The sequence below is a fragment of the Parambassis ranga genome, chromosome 22, assembly GCF_900634625.1.
Source record: "Parambassis ranga chromosome 22, fParRan2.1, whole genome shotgun sequence".
Classification (NCBI taxonomy): Eukaryota; Metazoa; Chordata; class Actinopteri; family Ambassidae; genus Parambassis; species Parambassis ranga.
In genome coordinates this window covers 7,395,010-7,412,227 of record NC_041042.1, presented here as the reverse complement: position 1 = coordinate 7,412,227, position 17,218 = coordinate 7,395,010, and the positions used below count along the sequence as shown (strand labels likewise).

Here is a 17,218-nt window from a genome sequence, read left to right as displayed (position 1 = left end):
CGGAGAAGAGGATATTGAGGAAACTCCTCAGTATTCGTAACAACACGTCTCACCCCCTGCATGACACACTGCTGTCCTACAGGAGCACATTCAGCGGTAGACTGAGGCTACCGAGGAGCAGCACAGAATGCCACAGGAGGTCCTTCCTGCCAGTGGCCATCAGACTGTATAACACCTCCCCTTTCTGTAGGGAGAAGAGCTAGATAATCATGTCAGGCATCACTGTCATTTCATCCACTTGTCTATGTTTATGTTTACTTAGCACCTTATATCTCCATATATGTATCCATGTATCATATATTGTGCTCATACTGCGTACTGTAATCTGATTTGGATTATAGTAACACTTACACTCTTATACTCTGTACTTAACTGCATTTAATGTAACTTGATACCTCTGGCACCTCTGGTTTGATCTTATCTTATCTTATCTTATCTTCAGTTTAACCACATTAACTCGGTGTAATCCGATTGCAGCCTGCACTGCATCTTGTGCTGTCAATAGTCACTGACTGGTTTGGAGAATTTATTTCCCTACCAGCAGCTGTATACTGTCCGCCCGAGGTCAGGTCCTGGGCTGATGATGGGATGGATGAGTGTGGGAGGAGGGCCCAACCAGTAGCTGCACCCAGCATCACAAACAGCTTCAAGTTACAAAAGCCGAGACACAAACCGGAAACGAAGCTTCAAAATAAAACGATAAAAAAAAACTTGCGCACAGCAGCAGAGCAGTGTGGCGGTAAAATAAGCTTTCAACAGTTATAACTTTAAAATATAAAGCTCTGCATGAAAACTCTCTGAGGGAAAAGTGGATAATAGTTTGCAGCAACACCAAGTGTTGCAGCCGTTTATTCTCTTTTGATCCTGACTTTTCGATAATGTACACATTTGTGTAACAGATGTTTTATTGTATTTTAAATAAAATACATCTTCTTTGCAGTTACGCAATGCATTAAGAGGTTACACGTTGGCATACTTCTGCGTTTTATTCTGAAAGTTTATGTTGAGCTTGGTGCTGCTACTTGACTATAAGTCTGTCACAAGTGAGTGAAAGCTCAGGGGCTGCACATATAAGAGGGTCCATCCACATCTCATCTGTAGTCAGAGAGAGAGAGAAAAAGGTTGCCTGGATGGCTGGGAGGAGCACCTTCACCTGAAGACCTCAGAGGACGCGATTCTTCAAGTGTTTATTTCTGGGATAACACCAGGTAAGGCATCATGTAGGTGATTTTATAATGGTGCAGCAGCCACTGAGAAGCGATCATTGGGATTTCTGGCGCCTTGTTTTCCTGCCACAGAGAGGTGACCTTACTGTAGTCCCGTTATGTCTCCTGGAATGTAGAAGGGGGGAAATCGCAGCGCAAAGTAGCAGAGACGCACTGTTAATGTCGCTGTTTCAGGTACTTATTAATAACGAGCCAGTGCGTGATGGAGACTGGCAAAGTGACAGCAGTCATGTCGATCCATCCTGGAGGTAGTAACGGGCTGTTCCTGCAAACCTTGCTGCCTTATAGTATGAAGGAGGGAAACATTTAAACGAGAATGTGAGTTAAACGAGCACCAGATGCTCTGTGTTGCAATGATCATTTTGCAGATACTGCAAAAGTTTTTCAGAGTGCGCATAGCACTTCCAAGCAACAAGCAAGTTTTCCAAGATAACTGTCATCTTAGTATCCAAAGGGTCAAACCTGGTTTGGCAACAAGTATTCTCCTCTGAATCTATTTAAACAATGAGCTTTTGAAATGTATGTAAATCACATGTATTCCCATGCACAAGCTTTCCATATGTCTCAAAGGAAATGACTGATTGGACATGTTCCTAAGTGTTGATGCGGTACAGTGGCAGATGTTCCAGGAAAGTCCTTTCCTTCCCTCTGATAAATTCCTGAGCCATGGTGGGGCATGAGGTCCCATGACTGTGGATTTTCCAGAATGAGGATCCGTTTGACAAAATTCTCAGACAGTGCATCTTAAAGTCACACTATCATCATGTCAAGTGTTCATGACTGTGAATTATCTCCAGATTACAGGCGTCAACTTGCGACTTTTGTTCTCTCCTCCCACTGAAAGTGAAAACACAATGTGTCACATCATGTTTTGAAAGGATTGCTGGGCATCACTCTTATTAGCCTGAAAGGGTGGCAGGGGCACATTCCATCTATATCTAGGCTTGTCCCTCAAACCGTTGATACTTCTAGATTGTGGGAATGTGTTTATACTCAAAAGAAGCTGGGGGGTTGGACAGGTTCCCGAAGGAGTGGACTGTGCCCTAAGCATGGAGAAGGCCACTTCTTGGTCAGTCATGTGCATTCATGTCTGTGTCACTTGCTGGTATGATGTTTCTGCATGCTCACATGTCTTTACAAGCTTTTCATATCACATTCATATCACAGTTTTAAACTTGAAAATACACATGCTTATGTAGTAGACTCACAGCAGATCTCTCTCTGCAGCAGGAGCAATGTTTGGCAGAGCTGGTCATGGCTGGACTGCTGACATGTCTTACTCATCTACAAAGTGCAGAGCTATCATTTCCCTTTCTGTTTTTCCTTCTGATAAGGGCTTGTTTTGGCATGCTTCCTCTGGATTCTGGATAGCAATGACAACATACTGGCTATCAGTGAAAACAGGCACAGTCTGAAAGAAGATCAAATTTGATGCAAAATGTCTCTTTTCATCTACACAACATTAACAAAGCTGTGAAATTAACTTGAATTCTTTCTTCTCTACAGTTCTACCAGCCAACATGTCAGGGAAATCCGATGGGAAAAATAAGTGGGCTGCAGTTAGAGGTCGTCTTGGCTCCTCGCAGGACTCTGACACTCAGCAGGAGGCCAACTTGGAAAGTGCTGATCCGGAGCTGTGCATCAGGCTGTTGCAAGTTCCCACTGTGGTCAACTACTCTGGGCTAAAGTGTCGCCTAGAAGGCAGTGACCAGACATGGATGGTCCAGTTCCTAGAACTGAGTGGATTAGACCTCCTCCTGGAGGCCCTCGACAGGCTGTCCGGCCGGGGATGCTCTCACATCGCGGATGCCCTCCTGCAGCTCACCTGTGTCAGTTGCGTCCGTGCAGTCATGAACTCATCAGCAGGGATCCACTTCATCATAGAGAATGAGGGATACATTCGGAAGCTGTCTCAAGGTTAACCATAAAAACATTACACACATGGAAAATCATGCAAAAAAATAAACATAGCACCAAATATTTTATAGTTAAAATGGCTCATTTTAGTGCAGAAATAAACATATGACATGTTAAAGGTGTCACATAATCCTTACAATTTATTTTCATACTATGTTAAAGTGGTCATAGCTCACATGGTTCTTTGTGACTCATTGTACTGAGCTGAATTTTCCAATCCTGTACTGTCTGTACAGATGTGAATCATCAAGGGTTATTTGAGGACATCCGTTAAAATGTCTGTGTGTTGTGGATAATGCTTTTTCCCCCCAACCTGCATACACATTTATCTACAGTACAATGCCACATCTTTAGAGGGCAAAGTTCACGTTGCATTGCCTGAAAGACAAAACAAAGCACTCTGTCTGGGTCTAGTTGTGAGGAGCAGTGAATATAGAGAAGAGCTTGAATTAAATCTGATTTAAAAGAAACTGGTGTTAAATGAGTATCTGTAATGATGTCTGCTATCATCATGTTCCACAGCTTTGGACACCTCCAACACCATGGTGAAGAGGCAGGTGTTTGAACTCCTTGCAGCTCTCAGCATGTTCTCTACAGACGGTCATCGCCTCTCACTTGATGCACTGGACCACTACAAGGTGAGTAGAGGAATATGTGGACAAGTCTATTTTCAAATGTAGTTATGTGTTGTGAGATTTGCTGTTAATGAATCTGCATCATCTCTTATTGATTAATCTCTAAATAGTGCCCTCTAGTGGCAGGTTTCTCACACAAGCTTTGCAGAGTTACAGTGCATCATGGAGGATTTACCCTGACTTTGATTTTCCCTTCAGGGTGTGAAGACGCAGCAGTATCGCTTTAGCGTGATCATGAATGAGCTGCAGGCCACGGATAACGTCCCTTACATGTTCACACTCCTCAGTGCCATCAACGCTATCATCTTTGGCACAGAGGACCTCAGGCAGAGAGATAAGATCAGAAAGGAGTTTATTGGTAAGTTCTTTGTTCAGCCCATTGAGATCCCATTGCGGCAACGCCCATAATTATGCGTAATTTAAGTAAGTCCGAATACAATTGAAACGAGTGAGTTGTAAAAAAATTCACCCCCCGTACAATTGACACTAGAAGAGAACCATCATTTGAGACCAGAGTGGTTTTTTGTACCAGGCTGTAAACATGTTAATTTCTGCTATGAAATCGGCCATTTTAACATGGGAGTCTATGGGAAATTACTCGCTTTTGGAGCCAGCCCCCAGCAGTTGTGGCGTGAATTACAAGTTTTGACACTTCCGCATGGGCTTCAAGTTTGAGCCCCGAAGGTTGCCGCTTGGAAGTAACATATGCTACTGTGAGAAAATGTGTGTTGTGATTTTATGATATACTTAAAACCTAATAATTACTTTGGACTGTGTTTCATTGTCTCTCCTTTGTTTGTACAGGCCTTCAGTTACTTGACATTCTGCCAAAGTTGAGGTGAGCCATCCTTTTGAGTTTGTCAGTCCCTTAATACTACAACTCACTACGGTTCATTTAAAAGGCCATTGTGAGAGCTTTAAGAAAAAGAAGTTGTCAATTTCTGTCTGTTAATAACAGTAATTTAAGCAAAGGTCCTTTGCATTGCATTAATAAAATGTCATCTAATTATTGTGATCTGTATATCTGCTGTGCAGGGAGCAGGAGGATGAAGACTTGATTATTCAATGTGAGGCTTTTGAAGAGGCAATGGCTGAAGATGAGGAAGAGCTGCTGCGAGTGTATGGGGGCATTGATATGAGCAATCACACTGAGGTCTTCACTACACTCTTCAACAAGGTGAGAGCAGATTTCTGGAAAGCTTTTATCATCTATGGCGGAAACTAAGCAACAACCTGTTTATATCTTTTGCTTATTTATAACCTTGATTCATCTGGGTGTGTGTGCAGGTTAGCAGCTCTCCAGTCTCTCTCCAGCTGCTGTCCATCCTGCAGACGTTGTTGGTGCTGGGACCAGGACGCTCAGATATCTGGCTGGCACTGGAGGCCATCACAAACAGAGCCCTAATGTTGGCCCAGGACTGTGAGTCAGCACAGCAACAGCAATTCATTCACATTAGGTCAACACTCAGAAGAGGCTAATGGCTAGCTTTTATCATTATCCAGGAAAGATCAGCAGGTGACAATATGGCTAAAAGCTTTTGTTGTGATGGGAGAAGTTGATTGAAATGGGGTTCATCTGTGTATGTTTGTGTGTCTGTTTGGATTTGTGCTTCAGCTCAGATTGAGTCCTGCGAGAAGATCATGCAGCGGCTGATGTTTTTCAAAGGGAAAATCAGTGTGGATCACTATGAATTGGACGGAGCGGTGGTCAGAGTTCACAAGGCTGTGCAGACTGGCCTGGACCAAAAAGACACAGACAAACCAGAGACAATCATAGCATCCTCTCAGAAGCCAGTGTGTGCTGCTCCTCCTCCTCTGCCACCACCTCCACCTCCTCTTCCCCCTAATATGACTGCACCTCCACCGCCACCACCACCTCCTCCACCGTTACCTGGAGGGATTGGCGTCGGACCCCCACCGCCTCTGCCTTTACCGGGTATGGACGCTGGACCTCCACCTCCTCCAGGCATGATTGTGTCTCAGAGCAGCCAGGCGTTGGGGTGCGGTGCACCCACAAAGGCAGGTCGGTGCCCCACCCTGCGGATGAAAAAACTCAACTGGCAGAAACTACGTTCTGTTACTGGTAAGTGGAGATGTTTTGTTTTTTCCAGGCGGTCCTTTCTCCACTCTTGGCTGTTATTTAGTCTGGGCTTTGCAGATGATTTCCTCATGTTAGAGGATTTGGAATGATGGTGATGACAAATGGAACCACACGAGCTGATGACGGGTTACTTTCTTCCTCTTTTTACACAGATGGTCACTCCATGTGGGCCTCAGTTCAGAAAGAGCCACCTCCTCCCAAGCCGGACTACAGCAGTATCGAACAGCTGTTCTGTCTCCCAGTGACCGAGCACAAAGACAAGGGGGCAGCTGCTCCTGTCAACAAGGAGCCTAAAGAGGTGTGCTTGGTCAACACTCGACAGTGCTCCTCAGAGCTGCAGCACTCACAGCTGATTACTGAACAATCAATACATCTATCGTTCCTCTCTTTTTTTCTTATAGATTACATTTATTGATCCAAAGAAAAACTTGAATTTGAACATATTTTTAAAGCAGTTCAAATGGTGAGACATCACACTTTATTTTGTTTGTTTTGTTTCTTTATAGTTTGACATTTTTTTCACTGATCAATACTTTACGTTATATTCTGGTCCAGCACAAATGAGGAATTTGTAGCCATGATCCAGAACGGTGACCGGACCAAGTTTGATGTAGAGGTGCTAAAACAGCTTCTAAAGCTCTTACCAGAGAAGCATGAGGTTTGTACTATTAACACTTCTGCATCCTTATAAAGAGAGCCTTTCCACCCTCATCAGCCCACTTGAAACTTAATTGAATGTCTGACTCACTGTCTTGATGTAGATTGAAAATTTGAAGTCCTTCCAAGGAGAAAGAGACAAGTTGGCAAATGTTGACCGCTTCTACACCTCCCTTCTTAGTGTGCCATGGTAACTGTAGTTATTGTTTATCCGCTCTTTATGTGATCCTGTCAATCCAATGCACTTACTTTGCACACTTGCTTGACTCCATAGTTATCAGTTGAGAATTGAGTGCATGATGTTGTGTGAGGAGACTGCCTTGGTGTTGGACATGCTCAAACCTAAAGTCAAGCTGGTTGAGGAGGCTTGCCAGTGTAAGTAAATATCAGACCCTCCATCTGTAGTGCACATGCATGCTGTCCTGTATTGTACATATATATATATATTCAAATTAACAATGTTTATGCATTTTTTCAGCTCTCAGAGTGAGCACACTTATGCCCCGTTTCTGCAGGCTCATCCTTGACGTGGGAAATTTTCTCAACTACGTAAGAACCCCTCTATTTGTTTCTGTCATTTAAACAGAGCTTGCATTTTTAATAGCTGGTTTACTTCCAGGGAAGTCACACAGGGAACGCTGAAGGGTTCAAGCTCAGCTCTCTGCTGAAGCTAACGGAGACCAAGGCCAACAAGAGCCGCATTACGCTGCTTCATCATATCTTGGAGGTACGCTGACTGGCTAACAGCTGCCATAGCTGTATTCCCCCTCCGTCATGAACTTGTTTAATTACCAACTGCTTGGCTTGTTTTCCAAAGGAAGCAGAAGCGAACCACCCGGAGCTGCTAGCACTGCCAGATGATGTAGAGATATGTGAAAAAGCAGCAGGGTACAGAACTCATTCACATCCCCACAAACAAATGTTTGTTTGTTGGGTTTTTTTAATTTGCAAATTTGCAAATGACAATGCACTTTGTTCTCAGAGTTAATCTGGAATCGGTTCAGTTGGAAACCAGTGCCTTACTAAAACGATTGAATGAGACGGGCAAGAAAGTCTCTAACTCTGTGGAAGAAGTGAAGGAGCAGTATGCAAAACTTCTACAGGTAAGATTTTCTCTACTAAATGGATTACTCTGCATTGTTGTGAATTCTCATCTTTTGTCTTCATCTGTCACAGGAAAATCTGCTGGCATGTGAAACTCTGAGTGAGAAATTCACTGAGATTCAGATGAAGCGGAGTGACCTTGCTTCTTATTTGTGTGAAGACTCTAGTCAGCTGTCACTGGAGGAACTCTTCAGCACCATCAGTACATTCCGAGGTCTTTTCATAAAGGCACTCAAGGTCAGGGTGGCTGTTTAAACATCATGGGACTACATTTTCTACTTGCATGCTTGGTTGTTGAATGTGTGTGGGTGTCGTGTTTTGTATGCAGCATGTGTATCAATGCACTGCAGAAAAACTGAAAGATCTTATTTCATATGCTGAAATGATACAGAGAAAAATTGCTGGATTTTGTGCTTGGGCAGTGAGTGACATCCTTTATTTCATAATAACAGGAAAACAAAACCAGGAAAGAACAAGCAGCCAAGGCTGAGAAGAGAAAGAAGCAGCTGGCAGAGGAAGAGTCCAAGAGACAAAAAGGAGAGAATGGAAAAAATAGTAAGTTATGAATAGCTTGTTCTTTCTCTGTACTGAAAAGTTCTCACAAAGCTGTAATTTCACACTATCTTTGTACTCTTCTTTTTCAGTCAAGAAAGGCTTTGAACCACAGAATGATGGCTGCATCATCGACAACCTTCTGGCGGATATCAGTAAAGGTTTCAACCTAAGAAAGACCCGGCCAAGGTGCGATTTAGGTTCAAGTGCGAAGTCTGTAGGCAAAGAAGCCACCAGAACAGCCACCACTTCCGCTCCCTCCAAACGTCAGAAAGAGGGTCACCAAGTCACAGGAGAAGTGAACGGCTTTAGATCATAGCCTGTGTTTATTAATTAACAGGAAAATGTAACTCTCACGATGGACCAAGAGGTGGTCTCCCTCCCTGGTACGCAAAATCTTGTCACTCCAAGGAAGTCTCACTGGGGGCTCGCCATCTCCTTCGTCAAGGAGAACATCTATCCGTAGATTCAGGGATCTCTGAAAAACCTAGCCTGTACAGAACAGGACTATCACTATATAGCTCCATAGAAATCTTGTTTATGGCCATATAAATCTACATATAAAATCATATAACTGTCACTGTCACACAATACAATGAAATGATAAAATGTGTTTTCCTTCCTAAACTTACATATTATATATGAATATTTTCTAACGTTAATTTTTAACAATTATGAAAGAATTTTCCCATAAGTTATGGTCAGTTCCTCTGTCTTTTAGATCATTTGCCTGACAACATCACATCAAACATCCTCAATAAATTGTATGCTCTAAGTACACACACTGTATACTCCATACATGTATATAAATTGAATAGATAGCTTATTTTAACATGAACATTAAATAAAAACCGTGCTATACATCAGAAAATAACATAACATAAACATATAACAACATTTAGCATCTGAATAAATCTGACCTCATCTGACCTCACGGCTACAACATGTGACCTGTTATTATGCTTCTGGTGCACACAGTAAACAGTAAATCAAGCCGGTTCACTAACAGAGCCATGGGTTTTCCCACCGAGCTCCACACGGACGACAACATGGCTAACTGCATGGCTAACAGCATAGCCGCGCTTACATACGTTCATAAACTCACCAAGACACAGCAGAAAGGGGTGAAACTCCTGCTCCACAGGTTCTTCACTGCCTCTGCCCTTTCACGTGAGAGTGGTCGCTGCGTTTACACTCAGTTACTGAATAATTCTTTTACTCTTATAAAGTTTCGGCTGAAGCTGTTCCGCACACACGCTCACACAACCAATTCCCGTGCCAAACGGGCGTAATTTACTCCCCTCATCCAATCTGACAACCACAGGTCAAGGCATGACCAATGAAAACCAATAACAAATGAAATCAACTGATTGACAGCTTGTAGAATGACTGGGGTGATCTTAAAAGAATTAAAGGAACACAACATCAAATAAAAATATAACAAAGCCCAATTAACTACTGGGTTACATTAAGTATTTAGCTTTTCTTAATTGTCTGGCAGACACCTTGTGCCAATTTTAATTGTATAAACAGAAAGCTGAAAAACCAGGTGCTACTGTTGAAATATTTTACATTTACATTTACATTTTAATTTACAAATTCAGGAGCAAGACAACCTGACAGAAAACAGTAAAAATTGTGAATTTTTGCTACATGGTTTGAATGGGAAAAAATAGTGCCAACTAGTGGACAAATATAAAAATTAAAAATTGGAAGCCTGTAGTTTAAAATGATATCTCAACATAAAGGACTGCATTATTTTATGTTAAGATAAATGGAGGGTCAAAAATGACAGTGAGTTTTTGCATAGCACAGCCGTTATAGGCTAGTTTAAGTAACCAAGGCTAAAATTCAAAAATTTGTTAAAAATTTGTTTAACCCATGTAATCTGTATTTGGAACCCGTCCTGCAGGATCCTGGTGCAGTGCCAAGAACATGCCACGGAAATGTAGTTGCACAAATTCTCTGACTAGCTCTTTTTTTTACCATAGCATGTAACAACAAGTCTTGATCGCCTAAAATATTTGTGCCAACAGGACTACAGTTACTGTTTACAAGTGCTTTCTGGTAGGTGCGTTTGAGACAAATAACAATAATTTCAAATACTTAGAAAGGATATGGACAAGTTCATATGATATTCTACGTTGACATCAGTTTTACCCTAATCGATGCACGTTAACAGCAAACTATTTTCCTATGGTTCCATGAAATCTAAATAAAAAAGCAGTTCATCATGGCTGATTGTAGTGAGACAGGAGCGCCATCTGGTGGGTAATTGATGTGACAACAATCTGTCTTTACAGTCTTTACCTACGGTACATGTTTCTGTTTTTATTCGTGTGTGTGTGTGTGTGTGTGTGTGTGTGTGTGTGTGTGTGTGTGTGTGTGTGTGTGTGTTGGTGTGTGTGTCTGTGTGTGTGTGTCAGTGTGTGTCAGTGTGTGTGTCAGTGTGTGTGTCAGTGTGTGTGTCAGTGTGTGTCTGTGTGTGTCAGTGTGTGCCAGTGTGTGTGTTAGTGTGTGTGTCAGTGTGTGTGTGTGTCAGTGTGTGTGTTAGTGTGTGTCTGTGTGTCAGTGTGTGTGTTAGTGTGTGTCTGTGTGTGTCTGTGTGTGTGTCTGTGTGTGTTAGTGTGTGTGTTGGTGTGTGTGTTAGTGTGTGTGTGTGTGTGTGTGTGTGTGTGTGTGTCAGTGTGTGTGTCAGTGTGTGTGTCAGTGTGTGTCGGTGTGTGTGTCAGTGTGTGTGTCAGTGTGTGTGTCGGTGTGTGTGTTAGTGTGTCTGTGTGTGTCAGTGTGTGTCTGTGTGTGTGTTAGTGTGTGTGTGTTAGTGTGTGTGTCAGTGTGCGTGTTACTGTGTGTCAGTGTGTGTCTCTATGTGTTAGTGTGTGTGTCAGTGTGTGTGTTACTGTGTGTCAGTGTGTGTGTGTGTGTCAGTGTGTGTCTGTGTGTGTGTGTCTGTGTGTGACTGTGTGTGTGTGTGTCTGTATGTGTCTGTGTGTGTGTGTCTGTGTGTGTGTGTGTGTCAGTGTGTGTCTGCGTGTGTGTGTGTCAGTGTGTGTGTCAGTGTGTGTGTCGGTGTGTGTGTTAGTGTGTGTCAGTGTGTGTCTGTGTGTGTGTTAGTGTGTGTGTTAGTGTGTGTGTCAGTGTGTGTGTTACTGTGTGTCAGTGTGTGTCTCTATGTGTTAGTGTGTGTGTCAGTGTGTGTGTGTGTGTATGTCTGTGTGTGTGTGTGTGTGTGTGTCAGTGTGTGTGTGTGTGTGTGTGTGTGTGTCAGTGTGTGTCTGTGTGTGTGTGTGTCAGTGTGTGTGTTAGTGTGTGTCTGTGTGTGTGTGTCTGTGTGTGTGTGTGTCAGTGTGTGTGTTAGTGTGTGTGTGTGTGTCAGTGTGTGTGTGTGTGTGTCAGTGTGTGTGTGTGTGTGTGTGTGTGTGTGTGTCAGTGTGTGTGTGTGTGTGTGTGTGTGTGTCAGTGTGTGTGTGTGTGTGTCTGTGTGTGTGTCAGTGTGTGTGTGTGTGTGTGTGTCTTTGTGTGTGTGTGTCAGTGTGTGTGTGTCAGTGTGTGTGTTAGTGTGTGTGTCTTTGTGTGTGTGTCAGTGTGTGTGTCAGTGTGTGTGTGTCAGTGTGTGTGTCAGTGTGTGTGTGTACATGTATCAGTGATGATCAGAAGGATTCTGCTGATTCATCCAGAGGAATCTTTCCTCGGACGTCCTGGATGAAAAAGGCCTCTGAGCTTATTGAAGGAAGTGAAGATGGACTCACCAGAAACACGGTGCTCCAGACCGCCGAGCAGAACTCCAGCCCCCGGACCAGCGCTAGAAGATGGACGTTGATAAATCATTACGTCAACCCTTGAAAGTAACTAGTACTCTGAGTACTTTTTGGGGAGAGTATTCTGTACTTTTACTGAAGTACTTTTTAACATCAGTACCTGCACAAGTGTGTTTTTTACAAAGATATCTGCACGCTCTGAATGTCCGAGCTCTGACAACAACACATAAACCTTCAACACTGACAGCACTTCACCCTCTGTACACAGACCTGCACATCAGCTCATTTTGCTTATTGGATTTCTTGGTTTATTCTTATTTGTGTTGATTCTTGCTCTGTTTTCTTTGATCTTAGTTATGTTGTGGACAAAGTCATGTGAAGGGAGCTGGCACAGTCAGAGGGTCAGTGCTCTGCGTGACCTCTGCTGTGCATTTGACAATGAACGTCTTGGATCTTGAATCTTGAATGGATCCACATTAGCAAAGGAGGTCGGTGCTGGATCAGCGCGGTCCGTCCTTCTTCTCTGCTGATAAAGAGGGAACTAGTGGCTGAGCAAGTTATGGGGCGGAGATCATTAGAACGTTAGAAAACGCCGTATGGTGTATGACCAAGCGGCAACCTTCGGGGCTCAGACCTGAAGCCCATGCGGAAGTGTCAAAACCTGTAGTTCACGCTGCAACCACTGGGGGCTGGCTCCAGCAGCGAGTCATTTCCCATAGACTCCCATGTTAAAATGGCCGACTTCACAGCAGAAAAAAACATGTTTACAGCCTGGTACCAAAACCGCTCTGGTCTCAGATGATAGGTTCTCTTCTAGTGTCAGTTGTAGGGGGGGTGAATTTTTTACAACTCACTGGTTTCAGTTGTATTCTGACTTAAAATTACGCAATAATTATGGGCGTTGCCGCTTGAGTGACAGACGTATCACAACGTGAGTTTCCTGCTTCCACGATCGCCCGCCCCCCTAAACCCCGCTCGTCCCCCCCCTTTTTGTCCATATTTGGAGTTTTGGCGGACATGACGCTGCCAACATGGCGGCGGTCATCAACGACCTGGAACCTCCCACCGAGCCTCAGAACGGCTCTTCAGAAACAAAAGGATGACGTCACAAAGCTCTGTCCATAGTTTTTACTGTCAATGTGTATGACGTAAAAAACAACGTTTTAAGTGCTGGCGAAATGTGACATGAATGGCTTGCGATACTAATTCGACAAGTTCCGTGACGTCTCCACCTCCCTCTGTTCCTCCACAGGCTCCAAACCGTTTCCTCCGTGCGTTTGATTTCTTCTTCGTCTTCTGCACAAACGTAGTGTAGTAACATGTAGCGCCCCCTTTTGGTGTGGAGTTTGAGTTGCAGTATTTGATCTGGGGTTAGAGCTTCAGTATATTTAAATAAGCATATCAAAGAATGAATAAATGGCAATATATATATATTGGAAGTATATCATAAATAAATAATACAGTCATAGTCAAACATGTGTGTTTAAGATGATAACTTCACTTGTGAATAACAATAACTTTGCAGCTGTTTGTGCACCTTTGTAAGCGCCTCCCATTAACACACTCATTGACACTGCAACTATTAAAGCCGTACACAAGCATGGTGCAGCCTGCACATTCAAATGGTTGTTACAGTGTTTCCAGAAAGAAATCTATGACACTGTACTGTAAGTATAATACTTTGTATTTTTTTACAAACACATATTTTAACATCTCACTGTTGTGTTCTTGAATGGTTTGGTTCTGTAAATTTGAAAGTGAGTAACAAAAAGATCAGGTCAAGTAAACAAGGTCAAGTCAAGTTTATTTATAAAGCACATTTAAAAAACAACAAAGTGCTGCAGACAGGAGTCAGTCATGTATGAATAACATCAAAGTAAAATAATCAAAGTACAGGAAACAAGATAAAACCTGCATAAAGTGTAAAAGCCAAGGTGAACAATGTGAACTAACAGTATGGCTATAAACTGACATGACAGACCCACAATGACCAGAACAGAACATGAGTGGGGACTGTAGCTGCAAACATAGACCCTGATATGAAAGAGTGGAACTGAAAGAATGAAGCAAACACATGGAGAGTGGAGTCGAACCACCAACCTTCCGGTTACGGGAAAACCCTGGTATACCGCTGCGCCACTGCTGCCCACAAATCAACACACAGGTCAGTGATGACATTCGCCTGACGAACCACCTCTGAATGAAGTTCACTGTTACGTTTCTCGAGCTTATCAATGTATATCTGAACGCTTTCTCTTGCTTCCTGCTCACGTTTCAGCTGATCTTCAAAGGAGGACCTGTCCTCTGACAGTTGGTTTATCTCACTGTCTTTTTCCTGGACGGTCTTGTTGGCCTTCTGTAGGTCACTCCTCAGAGTGCAGACCTCGTTGGCCAGCTCCTCGCACTTGGAAGAACACTGGGTAAGTTCTTCGGCAGCCTTTCTGAGGTTTTCGTTTTCTGTTGTGAGCTGTTCACACTTTACCCTAACTCTAGAGTCTCCTTTTGCTGCTGCGTCAGAGACTGGTGTAAACATTTCAGTGTTGCTCAAACTCCAGGTCCTTTTTCTCCAACTGTCTGACCTTGGCCTTGCTCTTGGCCAGTTGGTTGCAGACATCAATGTGTTCAACAGACAGGTCAGTGATTAAATTCACCTGACGAACCACCTCTGAATGAAAATCGCTTTTACATTTCTCGACCTCATCAAGGTCTATCTGAACGCTTTCTCTTGCTTCCTGCTCACGTTTCAGCTGATCTTCTAAGGAGGACCTGTCCTCTGACAGTTGGTTTATCTCACTGTTTTTTTCCTGGACGGTCTTGTTGGCCTTCTGTAGGTCACTCCTCAGAGTGCAGACCTCGTTGGCCAGCTCCTCACACTGGGTAAGTTCTTCGGCAGCCTTTCTGAGGTTTTTCGTTTTCTTTTGTGAGGACGGTCCCCTTGGCTTTTTTCGGTCTAGTGATCAAGCCAACTGATTCCACAATAAACTGCTTCAACGGTTTGTCCTTTCTTCTCGCGCTTGTCTTGTTCTTGCCGCTCTTTCTTCTCTCTTTCCTCTCGTTCTTGGCGCTCTTTCTTCTCTCTTTCCTCTCGTTCTTGGCGCTCTTTCTTCTCACGCTTGTCTCGTTCTTGGCGCTCTTTCTTGTCACGCTTCTCTCGTTCTTGGCGCTCTTTCTTCTCAGGCTTTCTCTTCGTGTTTTCTGTCTGAAGGCTTCGGTTTGGACAAAAACAGCAGTTTTCCATCCATCCATCTTCTGTTAACCCTCTTGTCCTGCAGTGCAGGGTCACGGGGGGGCTGGAGGCGGAGGAGGTGAGAGGCGGGGTATACCCTGTGGGGACACGACACACCCTGCATGGAAACATTGGAAATGCATTAGGAGGGGGACAGAGAGAGCTATACATTTGATAACCATTCAGGTGCCAGGATACAGGCAGGCAGGCAGGCTGTTACCATGGTGACAGGCTGACACACAGGAAGCACACAAAGCAGCCATGTTGTAGTCTTTATCAGACTTTAAGCATTGTATCTGTCATATTGATCGTCCTTCAGCTGTATACTACTTTTCCACATTCACATCACGCAGCCTGAGCTTCTTATAAGTTTATGGTATTATTCCAGCCTCAGACCTTTCATATGGTGTATTCACAGGCTGGTTTTTAATTAGTTTGATTGCCGTTGCTAGGCGATTCCTCTGATTCTCCAGCAATTCAGAGCAATCCTTCACATCAGCATTCAAAGCAACAATTCAGCTGCAGCAATCAAACTTGCATTTTCTTCAGGAAAAGCCCTTTTCTAGTTCCAGCCTGTAACCCTTCTCCTCATGTCCATCGCAGATATGGCGAACAACAGATCATCAGCCAAATAAAACCATCTACTGTAACTTTGAGTAGACAACAGCTTCCTCCCAGCGTTTTCTTTAAGTTGAGTCTAACATCAATGTAACGTCACAGAGAGCTCCACCGTCTCTACAGTCCCTGGTTTACACTCTCTGGTCTCGCTATCACACAGAATGGAGTTCGCCCCAATATGCACACACACACACACACACGGCATGTGCGTAAATGCGCACGACTCTGTCTCCCTCTCTCTCTTTGAATAAACGCGATGAAGTTGCACTTATCGCTCACTACTGTTGGTACTCACCACGAATCTGACTGTATGAAGAAACCTGTTGCTGAGATGTTAGCCTCCTCTGCAGCTGTGTCTCCTTCTTCCTCTCTAAATCCTTCTGTTCTGTGTTTAGTCCAGTAATCAGCTTGAGATTATTCTCCGTTAGGACGCCTATTGCTTTGCACTTCAGGCAGGTTTGTTTCCACAGAGCTCCCAAAATATCCTGCTGTGTCTGAAACTGTTCACAAACACCTTTATTGCGCAGAGTCGAACAACAACTAAAGCTCTGAGCTGCGCTCTCACTCCTACAACGGTCTGAGTAGGACCTGCCTTTGATCAGGTGCCATGGATTTTCAAAGGTCAAAGGTTGATCTTTGAATATCCATGGCAACCGGTATGTTTACCTGTATCCGCTCTCTCTGTCCCCTCCTAATGCATTTCCAATGTAAAAACACCCTCTAAAAATCAGCCATTCAACTTTCACCGTGTTCATCTCACAGAGCACGTTCCTGCTCAACTTATAGTTTTTTTCAAAAAAATTAGTTTTCCAAATATTAAGCAGTTTCTGCATCATTTCTAACATGGGAGTCTCTAGGAGCCCTTCAACGAGGCTCATGTGCCAAATGTATCTGCTCCTACAGACTCCAGTTCAGTCTTAAAACGCTCATCACATGCTGCTCTATCAAACTTGTATTCAGAAGTTTCTAATTCCGGATCGTCTCCACGCGCCAGGCTCTCAAAGTTGGAGTGGTGTTTGAGGTCTCCTCTGCTGTACCATGGTGACAGGCTGACACACAGAGGCACGCACAGCTCTGAACCGCTCTGATTCTCCATCAGTTCAGATCAATCCTTCACATCAGCAGTAAGCAGCGCTTCAGCTGCAGCACTTTTTCTACTTATGACCCCGGTTTATACCGCAGCGTGGAATCTCTGCTCGTACATGTCTGTGGCTGTTTCTCCGCCGGTAGCGATGTGAAATCAGCGAGTTTTATTCTGGTGACTGACTTCCTGTCTGCTCGATGTAGTCGGTGCAAACAGACGCAGATGTACATGTACGAGCAGAGATTCCGTTTGAAAAGTAGAGAAGCAGCTTTAATATGACAGAACATGCGCACAGCGCCGCGCCGCGCTCTCCGTGCGGAATGAATCCGGGCCAAGAGCT

General features: G+C 43.8%; 2 protein-coding genes across 2 annotated transcripts; both read left to right on the top strand.

Moving 5' to 3' along the window:
• The first annotated feature begins 1,055 nt into the window (after window positions 1-1,055).
• On the top strand, window positions 1,056-4,620 carry LOC114427184 (inverted formin-2-like). The gene is made up of 5 exons (XM_028395056.1): window positions 1,056-1,208; window positions 2,733-3,143; window positions 3,666-3,781; window positions 3,977-4,136; window positions 4,583-4,620. Exons 2-5 carry the CDS (start codon window positions 2,747-2,749, stop codon window positions 4,618-4,620), a joined length of 711 nt encoding a protein of 236 aa, XP_028250857.1. The 5' UTR covers window positions 1,056-1,208; window positions 2,733-2,746.
• Window positions 4,621-5,166: 546 nt separating this feature from the next.
• On the top strand, window positions 5,167-8,547 carry LOC114427182 (inverted formin-2-like). Its single transcript, XM_028395055.1, has 14 exons — window positions 5,167-5,294; window positions 5,394-5,861; window positions 6,032-6,177; window positions 6,281-6,342; window positions 6,435-6,537; window positions 6,641-6,726; window positions 6,811-6,911; window positions 7,015-7,085; window positions 7,156-7,263; window positions 7,354-7,424; window positions 7,519-7,639; window positions 7,713-7,877; window positions 8,093-8,195; window positions 8,285-8,547. Exons 2-14 carry the CDS (start codon window positions 5,420-5,422, stop codon window positions 8,509-8,511), a joined length of 1,806 nt encoding a protein of 601 aa, XP_028250856.1. The 5' UTR covers window positions 5,167-5,294; window positions 5,394-5,419; the 3' UTR covers window positions 8,512-8,547.
• Window positions 8,548-17,218: the final 8,671 nt, after the last annotated feature.

Excerpts from the sequence above, each read along its gene's own strand:
- LOC114427184 (XM_028395056.1), top strand. The coding sequence starts at position 2,747 with ATGTCAGGGAAATCCGATGGGAAAAATAAGTGGGCTGCAGTTAGAGGT. Across the intron at positions 3,144-3,665 it reads CATTCGGAAGCTGTCTCAAG|CTTTGGACACCTCCAACACC; the intron begins GTTAACCATAAA and ends CATGTTCCACAG. Across the intron at positions 3,782-3,976 it reads ATGCACTGGACCACTACAAG|GGTGTGAAGACGCAGCAGTA; the intron begins GTGAGTAGAGGA and ends TTTTCCCTTCAG.
- LOC114427182 (XM_028395055.1), top strand. The coding sequence starts at position 5,420 with ATGCAGCGGCTGATGTTTTTCAAAGGGAAAATCAGTGTGGATCACTAT. Across the intron at positions 7,425-7,518 it reads ATATGTGAAAAAGCAGCAGG|AGTTAATCTGGAATCGGTTC; the intron begins GTACAGAACTCA and ends CTTTGTTCTCAG. Across the intron at positions 8,196-8,284 it reads AGGAGAGAATGGAAAAAATA|TCAAGAAAGGCTTTGAACCA; the intron begins GTAAGTTATGAA and ends CTTCTTTTTCAG.